This window comes from Sinocyclocheilus anshuiensis, unplaced genomic scaffold (assembly GCF_001515605.1).
Source record: "Sinocyclocheilus anshuiensis isolate Anshui unplaced genomic scaffold, SAMN03320099.WGS_v1.1 scaffold648, whole genome shotgun sequence".
NCBI lineage: Eukaryota > Metazoa > Chordata > Actinopteri > Cypriniformes > Cyprinidae > Sinocyclocheilus > Sinocyclocheilus anshuiensis.
Genome location: NW_015557156.1, coordinates 1 through 11,759, shown reverse-complemented (window position 1 = coordinate 11,759; position 11,759 = coordinate 1). Strand labels below are relative to the sequence as shown.

The 11,759-nt window shown below is 35.0% G+C and overlaps 2 protein-coding genes across 2 annotated transcripts in view; both read left to right on the top strand.

Moving 5' to 3' along the window:
• Positions 1 to 1,563, top strand: part of ube2g2 (ubiquitin-conjugating enzyme E2G 2 (UBC7 homolog, yeast)) — a 9,838-nt gene extending 8,275 nt beyond the window's left edge. Inside the window, exon 6 of the mRNA XM_016473426.1 lies at positions 625 to 1,563. Coding sequence (XP_016328912.1) covers positions 625 to 737 — 113 coding nt within the window. The 3' untranslated portion in view covers positions 738 to 1,563. The remainder of the gene's footprint in view (positions 1 to 624) is intronic.
• A 6,258-nt stretch (positions 1,564 to 7,821) lies between these two features.
• LOC107678185 (thrombospondin-type laminin G domain and EAR repeat-containing protein-like) lies at positions 7,822 to 11,369 on the top strand. Its single transcript, XM_016473366.1, has 2 exons — positions 7,822 to 8,445; positions 11,082 to 11,369. The coding sequence occupies exons 1-2, from the start codon at positions 8,331 to 8,333 to the stop codon at positions 11,312 to 11,314; spliced, it is 348 nt and encodes a 115-aa protein (XP_016328852.1). The 5' UTR covers positions 7,822 to 8,330; the 3' UTR covers positions 11,315 to 11,369.
• The last annotated feature ends 390 nt before the right edge of the window (positions 11,370 to 11,759 follow it).

Here is an 11,759-nt window from a genome sequence, read left to right as displayed (position 1 = left end):
ATTTATTGATTTATTTACTGTATATTGCTGCTGCCACACAGATCTAAAATAAACATGCTATTTATTTCCCAGCTGTTTACCTTCACATACATAACCGACTGTTTTTGTAACTCGTGTGTTTTTAACGTAAACTTGTGTGTGAATGAGAACTTAGTTTAGTACTCACATGCTGTGACAGCCACTTTCTGTCCGTGTGCTTCGGATGTGTGATCTCAGAAAACCGTATATCTGAAGTTTAAACTCATATGGTTTAAAACGCATGATTTCAGCGCGATAAACATAATCAGAACCAAAACAGATTTTTTTTTTTAGATACGAGCTGTAATGGCGCAGCTCTATTCTGGAAAAGGGGGCGGGGGACAGCAGCTCATTTGCATTTAAAGACACAGGCCCGAAAAACAGCTTGTTTCTGCTTCCACTCAAAATAGGCATTTTCAAAATTCTATAATAAATGATCTGTGGAGTATTTTGAGCTGAAACTTCACAGACACATTCTGGGGACACCAGAGACTTATATTACATTTTGTAAAAAGGGGCATAATATGTCACCTTTAATACCTTTTATAATTTACATCCTATCAGTGCCAGTCCTTAAATAATTGTAAATATCATCTACTCCAACAGAGCCCAACGATGAGAGCGGAGCAAACGTGGACGCCTCAAAGATGTGGCGTGAGGACAGAGAGCAGTTCAACCGACTAGCTAAGCAGATCGTGCGCAAATCTCTGGGCCTCTGACACACTCTCACACTCCAGGACAGTGAGGATTGACATTTACAAGAATCAAACTCCCCACAGAAGAGAAGAGTGTCTGTGCTGAGTGTTGTAGTGTACTACCCCCTACCTCCACCAGTGTGAGCACTTTATTCCCATCCAGGCTTTCATTCTCTCTTCCCAGTCCTCCCCTCTCCTGTGATTGGGTGGATGCGTTGGACAAATGGCTTTTGATGAAGAAGGCAAAGCGACATACATTCACCGGACAGTGTTCTAAAAGAGAGCCAAGCATCATTCACTGAATAAGTACACAAACCAGTTATTCACAGCCATTTTGGGCTGCCGGTTTGTCTGTCATGCCTGTTACCTGTCCATAGTTAAGCAATGGAATGCAGCTTCGGTTTGCTGACAGTATGCTGATGCATACTTTAATGCCTCATTCTAATAAAATGCATCATGAGGCAGTGACTGAGACTATCACATCCACTTACAGATTCTATTAATGATCTTTTAGAAATAAGGAAAAAGATCATGTCTATGGATGCAAATTTAATAAATGTTCTAATTAAATACATTTGATTACATTTAATATGAAAATGTTTTGAAATTTGGTAATGCACAGATAGGTCAGTGGTTTTCACTGTGGCTTTTTACTTTTATGGAGGTTTTTAGATTCAGTAGTAACAAGCTGGAATCATCCAGCCTTCGGCAGAAAGACAGACCAAAATAATTGTTGGATTTACACCGTCATTACTTTCATTAAAAAAATCGTTCAATTCTGTATTTGACTTTTTGCTTTTCATCTGTTCTCAAGGATTGTAAAGCCAATAAAATCAATAAATGTTTGTGATTTATGAACCCCTTCAGTTATTTTTATATTAATGTGCACAAATCTGTAATTGCTTCCTGTACACTTTTGATGTTGCTTTAGCGCACATGGGGAAAAAAATTGTGCATTAGAAGGCAAATGTCAAATATGTGGGGGAAAAAAATTGCAAGGTTGATTAATTCCTACAAGATAATTTAGTAGTAGGGTAAACTGCCAATTTACTACCAATTTGGGGAAATGATGTATTTCATTTCAGCTTAGTTTGCTTTGACAAAACTCATTTGACTTGCCATGTAGAACTTTTTTTTTTAAAGCACAAAACTATTTAAAACACTACTGTTCAAAGGCTTGTAAGATTTTTTTTAATGTTTTTGGAAGAATGCTAACCAAGGCTATGTTTTTTAAATTCAAAATACAGTAAAAACAACAGCATTGTGAAATATTTTTACAATTTAAAATAACTTTTCTATTTTAGTATATTTTAAAATGTAATTTATTCCTGTGATGCAAAGCTGAATTTTCAGCATCATTACTCCAGTCTTCAGTGTCACATGATCATTCAGAAATCATTGAAATATGCTGATTTGGTGCTCTGGAAACATCAGCATCATTACTCCAGTCTTCAGTGTCACATGATCTTTCAGAAATCATTGAAATATGCTGATTTGGTGCTCTGGAAACAGTTCTTACTGTTATCAATGTTAAAAACAACTGTGCTCCTTAATATTTTTGTGGAAAGCATGATTTTTTTTTTTCAGGATTCTTTGATTAATAGAAAAAACTTTTGATCAATCTGATGTGACCTTGCTGAATAAAACTATTAATTAAAAAATAGAAAGAAAAGGACAAAAGAAAAAAAAACGTATTGAACCCAAACGAATGTCAGTGCACGTGATCACAGAACAATTTTCCAGTGAACTCGAGGTGGATATCAAACGTGTTTGATTTGGCGACGCTCAATCAGGATTTGCAGAATCTGACCGCAGCAGAGGCTGGATTAACTCTTGTTATTCTTAATGGCGTATCAGCTGATGGGGCTCATTATAGGACAGCTGCTTCCCTGTATCTGCTTCACCATCTGCATATAGAGACCGCAGGTTGCCTTTATTGACAGCGCTATGAGAGCTGTTCTTCTGAACGGCGATCACCTCCCACACATTACTGTAATTGAATGTCAAATATGATGACTTTGCTGTCATTGCTGACAAAGCAGCTATGCCTCTGATCAGCTCCCACATACGCACCTACTCTCACATTCGCTTTCTTCAGATCTCTCTCATGTCTACACTGATGAATTCCCACACTAACTGCGTGGACATTCACACAACACAAAATGAAATGAAAACTACAAATGAAAATGTAATTAATACATTTAATGTAATTGTTAAATTAACTAAAAATATAACTGGACACAACTGAAACAAAATATGGTTTCAAAACTAACTAAACTAAAATTAAATTATTTTTTTAGTTTGGTGATAAATGCATGCTATAAAACTTTTACAAACAACTTGGATTAAACATGAAAATGGCAATAAATAGCAATAATACGACCATGCTGTTACATTTAAATCCTTTTTTTATGATATCAGTTAACACTTTTGGCAACCCTAAAATACTAAGACCAAAATAATGATATGCTGAAAATGAACAAAAATAAATAAAATGTATTAAAAATTTATAAATAGAAGTATATATATATATACAGTGGGTACGGAAAGTATTCAGACCCCTTTAAATTTTTCACTCTTTGTTATATTGCAGCCATTTGCTAAAATCATTTAAGTTAATTTTTTTCCTCATTAATGTACACACAGCACCCCATATTGACAGAAAAACACAGAATTGTTGACATTTTTGCAGATTTATTAAAAAAGAAAAACTGAAATATCACATGGTCCTAAGTATTCAGACCCTTTGCTGTGACACTCATATATTTAACTCAGGTGCTGTCCATTTCTTCTGATCATCCTTGAGATGGTTCTACTATATATATAGGCTTTTTTCATGTTTATAATGTATATATTTTATATAAATATATAAAGTGTATCCCAAAATATACCAGCAGTGGTTCTCAACTTCAAGACCCAGATTTTAAATCAAGCATCAAGTGGAGACCCAACTCTATCAAAATTGTGTATTAGAAGCATTTTCTTAATTCTGCTAATATTTTGCTATCCTAATGACACAGTTATATTTATTATTAACATTTTATTTCCTCTGCCCGCAATCCTATCAAAACAGACTTGTAACTCCACTGAACAAATCAAAATAAGAACAAGACTGTGTCCATCTCTTCTGGAATCTCATCAATGGAAACACAAATCTTGCAGTTAGCTGCTGAGTTTCCCTGTCTAAACATGTCTGATACTTCACACACAGTGCTGATAATGAAACATAAATGGAGCTCAAAGCACAGCTCAGCCTCAGGGTCAGACGTGAGACCACAACAGCTTTCAAAGAATTAACATGACACACAACTCTCTCTATCACTCCCTCCTCTCTGCATCATGCGGCAAACCACTCCTGAACAGTTTCATCTGAAACAGGTTCACTAGAGTCCCATTTGTTGTTCACCCAACCGTGAGACTGACATCAAAGCTGATCTGCATCAACCAACAGAACTCTAGTTAATTTGTAATGAGTCGTCTTATTTACATTTGATTCCATATATGGTTCCCAGGATGCTTTTGTAAAGTTTTATGTACACTTACAAGAACTCACCCACTTAACCATGTCTTTGACATTGGGAGGGACCTTTTTTGAGAGGTTGTGTTCTATATTTAAAAGACTGGTCTTTTTTATTTAAAGGAATTAAAAAATTAAAGGATTTAAATGGATTATGGGTATAAAGAGAATGAATTAAGAACATTAAAAGAATTTTTTTTTTGTAATCAGATTTAATTGTTTGCAAATAATATTATTTTAAAATATATGTCCATCTGATTTTATTTGTATGCCTAATATGTTCTAAATGGAGAAATGCTTCTTGTCTCATTACATTCAATTATGAATGACATGAATCACATATATGACAGCCTATATTTCTAATCCAAAACTAAATTGAACAAAACATGTCAAGTATTTTGTTCTCCAGCTACTTACAGTCTTTCACCATTAAAAACTTAAGTGCTGCACTGGAATTACTTTGCTGTTAAACAGATATAAATATTACTTTTGATCCAATATTGGGGTGGTTTTTTATTGGGGGTGACAATTTGGGCATGTAAAATTAAAAATTAAACTTAAATAAAAAAAAGGTCAAATATTGTCAAATATCAAACTGGGCATGATAATTTCATCATTAAAAGTGTAATGACAAAAAAAAAACATTTTTTTTTTGTTAAAATATTGAATATTAAATTGGGGGAGACAATTTGACCGTTAAAAGTGTAAAGATAACAAATGTAACTTTAAAACATTTTGTCAAATATTGCCAAATATGAAATATTGGGGACAACAATATGGCCATCAATGTATCTTTCAAAACTTCTTGTCAAATATTGGAGGGCAACAATGTAGCCATTAAAGATGTAAAAGTAAAACATAATTTTCAAAACTTTTTGTCAGATATTGGGGGTAGCAATCTGGCCATCAAAAATGTAAAACTAACTTAAATCTTTGTCAAATATTGTCAGATATCAATTGGTGGTGACAATTTGGCCATCAAAAAATGTAAAAACATAAAATAAAAATTAAGATGTAACTTTGAAAAATGTTAAATATCAAACATCAAATATTGTCAAATATCAAACTGGGGTGGACAATTTGGTCATATCTTATTATTGGTGGAGACTTGTCCCCCTCAGTGTCTATGGTGGTTATTGCCCTGCTTCTTTTCTTCCTCTTCCTAAATAGTAAAGTCTTCAAAACTATGAAGTAACACAAGCTGAAGTATATGAAAACATAGGCACTGAAACACGGTTTTGTTATAAAGGGCTGTCTCGGAAGTCTGTTATGGACTTTCCTCAATTGGGATTCAAATTTCATTAGCCTATCTTCTATAAATATGCATGTTAGGAAGGCAGGATTCTGTCCGGAGTTCATGAACGGGCAGCACAGTGCTTTACATATTACAAGTGAACTGTTTGTCAAAGGCCGTTGTGCTGCTCACAAAGGAATTTCAATTGCTGTGTTCCTCCCCTTATAACATCCCTAATGTTCCTTCTTTTCTGCCAGCTTTGATGTGAAAAAGACTTTAAGTGACAAAGGTGAAGTGGGGTCAGGTGAACTGCATGCTGGTCTTTAGCCTCAGATGTTGTTTAGATTAGCTCACAAACTATTAGCAAACCCGCTATTGTAGTGAGTGATCATGTATGTTTTGTCTTGAGTGGTCTGCTGTATTTGAAAGATTGCTAAGCCAAGCATCACTATTAATATTGCTCAATTTTTTAACTATAAGTAGACTGTGTTGAAGAACCCTAGCTGCAATACCTGCCTCACTAATTAGTCAAACCCACATAATTTAGCCATTAGTGGGTTGTGCGTCTCAAAAAGTACCAGAAGAGGGAGAGACCGAGAGACCGAAAACAGCTGCTGGGGTGTAACAGACATGAATGATACCTCAAATCAAGCAGCTTGTTGAGAAGAGGTGTGGTTAAATGATTATTTTTAAGTGATCTGGACTTGCCATTTCTTCACAGTGGATAATAAAACCAAACTATTTTATATTTTGACTTCCTGTTCCTGTTGCCACATGGTTTGGAGATCAGTTTGAACCTTGAAATCATTCATCTTAATTCACAATTCTTATTTTAAAAAAAGAAAGACATTTAATTGTAATCTATCGTAAACTTCATTTTCAATTTTTCATACTTAATCACAAATATTTAATTAAAATCTTAAACTCTAAATTTAATTTGCAAAAAGTCATCTTTAGCTATCCCTGCTTGCACTTCAAATTGAATTTGTAATATTTAAATTGTACAAAATGTATGATGTTTAGAAAAAAAAGAAAGCATGAAAGTCCACTTCTAAAGCCCCTAAACCAACTGTAATTGAGCTTAAGCAAATTGTATGAAAAGATAATATTATGAATTCACACCAATATATATATATAGGAATATTAAGAAATAACATATTTCTGGACCACAAAACCAGTCATAAGGGTCAATTTTTTGAAATTGAGATTTATAAATCACCTGAAAGCTGAATAATTAAGCTTTCCATTGATGTATGGTATTGTTAGGATAGGACAATATTTGGCAGAGATACAACTATTTGAAAATCTGGAATCTGAGGGTGCAAAATAATCTAAATATTGAGAAAATCGCCTTTAAAGTTGTCCAAATGAAGTTCTTAGCAATGCATATTACTAATCAAAAATTACGTTTTGATATATTTACAGTAGGAAATTTACAAAATATCTTCATGGAACATGATTTTAATATCCTAATGATTTTTGGCATACAAGAAAAAATCTATAATTTTGACCCATACAATGTTTTTTTTGGCTATTGCTAAAAATATACTCAAGCGACTTAAGAATACGGCTTTGTGGTCCAGGGTCACAAATGTAACTAATGTGAACGTTGAAATGAACTTGTTTCATAACTGATAAACTTTGCATATTGAACTGAACTGACTTGAGCTATTGACTTTTAAGATCTGCTTTGCAGCACAGTTTGAATTTGTCTCATTTGATGAAGTTTGCATAATTGATTCTGTCATTTTCCTGTTTATTACTGTGAAGCTGCTTTGAAACAATCTGTATTGTATAAAGCGCTACATAAAGGTGACTTGACTTGAAAGTAATTAGGTTTGCACTTACAAATTATGGCCAATTAATTCAAAATGTGTTATAAATATGTTAAATATGTTAATATACAATGATGCATCTCAAGTAATTTATCTTGCAAAAAAAAATTTGGAACAATAAAGAAAGTAGTTGTTTGCTGTGTAACAACAAATTTTTTTAAGATGTACACTTACATGTTGGTAAGGAGAGTTTTGAGTGCAGATCAGCAAAGGTCAACGAGAAAAACAAAAAACAAAGTGAGACTGAGAACCAGATCAGGGCACAGAGAGGGACTCCACCCAGAGGCAGAAAATAAAACAGAAAGAGAGAGAGAGGGAGGGAGGGAGGAGGGTTATGAAGCAATGAAATACTGAGATTAGGACCGCAGGAAATCTCTCTCTCTCTCTCTGTCTGCCTTTCTCTCAGCCCTCTGTACCTCCTTCTGAGCCCCTCCTCTCGTGTTGACATGGTTTCATTTGAATGTCTCTCTAAATACACCGCTTTTGCCCCTTGAGCTCTCAGTTGTAGTTGTGATCTGTTAACATGCTCCTCTGACCCTGCAGGTGACAGGTGAATTAACTGCTGCTTTGTGGACGCCTCTGCGCACCTGAGCAAAAGGGAAGAAGACAGGAAAAGCACAGGCTTGTGGATGTTCAGGACTTTGATTACAGCTTTCAGACTCGTTTGACCTGCTTGTTAATGATTAACATTTAAGTGGATGAGGAAGGACATTTCTGAGAAGAAATACAGAAGAACAGTTTAGTTTGTATTGTGTATTGAAACAGTACCCAGTGCTTGCTATTTCCATGTATTTGTGATTTTTTTTAAAGAAATCACTTCAAGAAGCTAATGGCTCATTGGCGTTGAACTGATTCTTTTATTAAAATTAAACAATGATGGACAGACCCTATTCTGGACAGTCCAAGGAACAAAGAATACAGAACATAAAGGCATCTTGACCAGCAGACAACTTTATGAATTTCATGTTTTGGACATTTTTGTGGCCAATCAAGAGTTTGTAAGGACATTTTTATCGGCAAATCAACAACTAATGGAAGGACAGCATAACTTGGTGCCATCATCATGGCTACTTGCACTGCAGTTGTTTCTGCTGCTTCTGCCACTGACGGAGAGTGTGACCGTAGTACCATGGAAACCCTGTACAGGTGAGATACCACACATAACCCTGCTTATTTGCTCTCTAATTACCAGTATTCTCAATGCAATAGCTTCTGTTTGTTGTATGACAACAAACTGTTAATCTTTAAAGCACTGGTACTACAATCTGTTTATCTCTCTATCAAGTCAAGTCAAGTCTGCTTTATTGTCAATTCTTCCACATGTACAGCACATACACACAGAGAATTGAAATTGCGTTACTCTCAGACCCTTGGTGCATACAGATAACACTAACAGTAGAACATAAATACAGATAGATACAGAAACTCTATCAGCAGACACTAAGAAAAAGTGACTTCCTAAGTAATAAAATCCTTCAGATTAAGTCAGGTCCAGATTGTAAAGATCTTGAATGAAACTGTAAATCCTCAATCTGAGTGTGGATTGTGTGTATAGAAAAGTAGTTATTCAACTATGGATACTAATTACCTTCATGTCATTCACAACTGTGGTGAAAATTACAATGGAAGTTGTATTTTAAATATTTGTAAATTAAAATGTCAAACTCTTTTGTTTGAAAACTATCTATGAGAAACTTTAAGAGCTAGAATTGTATTTATACTAATCACACCTAATTAGATGATATTTGTACACTCTTCACATAATTATTAATAATTTATTTCACTGACATGTTTGTGCCCTTAGTAGCCAGTTTTTAAACTTTTGTTATGGTGGAACTTACATGGCAGGACAGTCACAATTTCATTTTCAGACAATAGAAATCGAATTCGTCATTATAACACATTCTAATTGATCATGTGTCATGTGGACCACCACAATGTCACTTAAAGGGATAGTTCACCCAAAAATAAAAGTACTGTCATCATTTACTCACCCTCAAGTTTGATCCAAACCTGTATGAATTTCTTTCTTTAGCTGAACATAAAAGAAGATATTTTGAAGAATGACAGTAACCAAACAGTTGCAGGTCCCCATTGGCTTCCATAGTATGGAAAAAAAATACTGGAAGTCAATAGGGAACAGAAACTGTTGACTTACCAACATTCTTCAAAGTATCTTTTGTGTTTGGAACAACTTGAGGGTAAGTGAATGATGACAGAAATTAATTTTTCGGGTGAACTATCCCTTTAATAGAAGAAATTAATGCTTACTAATTTGTAAAATTCATGCCACACAAATGCTTTCACTATGAGAGATGGGCAGCTTCACAAGACTGGTGGTGTATCCATGTTGTCATGCTGATTCACGGCTTGGTCTCTACAATGGAAAAATGTAAAACACTTCCCAAACCCGGCGACATCCCTGGGGCTTAAATTCTCCCATTTTCATACCACGAAGGCAATTACATTAGATACCAATGCAAAAGAAATGAGAAAATGAAAAATGCTAATATGAAAAAGAGTTTACCAGAAGATTACCAAAGTAAATTCCTTCAAATATTGCTTTTGTATGTCAAGAGCAAACCATATAATGGTCCATAATTAGGGCAATGAGCTCAGCTGAAGGACTGTTATTACAATAGAAGCTGTAAATACCACAATAACGTGGATGAACCAAAGAATGTTGAGAATGTTTAGGGAATTGCAGTACTGTCACTGAACATCTAGATGACATCTCTTTGTCATCAGTGTGTGTGTTCTCATTTGAAGCATCCAACACATTTATTTCTAGTTTGGAAATTAAGAAAGTAAAACATATACGAGAGCATCAGTTGAAACTTATGCTGTCATTAAATGTATACTTACGTCACTTTGCATATTTTAGACCTTATTTTTACCTTTAGTATGATAGGACAGATCAAAGCTGACAGGAAGCGAAGTGAGGGGCGGGGGTCGGAAAGGTCCTTGAGTTGGGATTCGAACTCGGGACACCCGTAGCGCAGTATATAGTAATATTCCATCTCCCCCTCTTTTCTCTGTATATTTTGCATGGAAGGCAATTTGCATACTTCGGAAGATAAACTATATCAAGAGCTATTCCCATCTGCAGATGCAAAAATACAATGGCCACCAAAAGTATTCAGATTCATAAGCCACATGAATGGATTTCATAGCCTTCCTGTAGCTTAAACTGATAGCAGTGCCAAGGTCATGGGAAAGCAAGAAGTGATCAAATGTGTACCTTAAATGCAATGTAAGTCACTAAATAAATGCAAAAACCGCCTGCCAAACACATAAATGTAAACAGTATTTACATAATGTATAAAATCTAATGCTATTTATTTTAAAGAATGATGGCACATTCATGCCATTTCAAAAAGAGATTTATTTTCTATGGTCAAAATGAACAAAATAATTTGGGACACTTACTGGTTGTCAAACTTAATGGAATTAAGGTAGTCTGCAATACCTGGAGAAATCCATCCATTAGTGTTCCCATTTTGAATGGCGTGTTATTCAGTTGGCGCAGACAAACTCGGAAGTATGGAAAGTTCTTGCTCCCATCTTAGCTAATGGCCACTCAATTCTAGGCACAGAAGTTTTAGAGTCAATCACCTGAGAAATAAAATCATAATTACAACCACAAGGAAAATATTGTCCTGACAAAGCTGATTGTTTGATGATTGTTTGGAGGGGCTAACTGGACCATGTGCTAATGCTAAACCTTGTTTCCCGCATGGGGTCCTCAATTTCATGTTTCCTCAACTCCTCTCTCTCTCCAGATCTCCGTCCAGTGGACCTGTTGTCTCGGGTGCTGCCCCATAACGGAGAGGCTCTGTCTGGGGTCCGAATGGTGCAGGAGGGAGGCGCTCGTGGGGTCCAGTTCTTCAGTCCTACGCAGGCACTCACCTTTCCATCGTCTCAGCTCTTCATTAACTGCCCTCTCTTCCCTGCAGAATTCTCCATAGTGGCCACTGTAAAAGTGTCTCACACCAGAATGAAGGTATGCTTATAATGACATCTAATGCACAGATCGGCAAAGGGTCAGAACCATGTGTCCAAGTCAACTATTAAATAAGTCTCAAAATTGGTAAATTGTACAATTTTTATTTGAGAAAAGATATTTTACTCCAAACTCAAGCAGGGTTGCACTCTGGTGCATTGTAGTCATGTGATCAATTCACTAGGACTCAAATCTTCCCTTATCTTTTGAGATAGGACATGCCGCAAAAAAAGAAAGAAAAAAGTATATATATTAGTGCTGTCAAACAATTAATCGCATCCAAAATAAAAGTTTTTGTTTATGTAATATATGTGTGTGTACTGTGTATATTTATTATGTATATATAAATACACACACATACAGTGTGTATTTTTTAAATATTTACATGTATATAATTTATATTATATATAAATATAAAATTTTTCTTAAATATGTACATGCACGTGTGTGTATTTAT

Excerpts from the sequence above, each read along its gene's own strand:
- LOC107678185 (XM_016473366.1), top strand. The coding sequence starts at position 8,331 with ATGGAAGGACAGCATAACTTGGTGCCATCATCATGGCTACTTGCACTG. Across the intron at positions 8,446-11,081 it reads ACCATGGAAACCCTGTACAG|ATCTCCGTCCAGTGGACCTG; the intron begins GTGAGATACCAC and ends CTCTCTCTCCAG.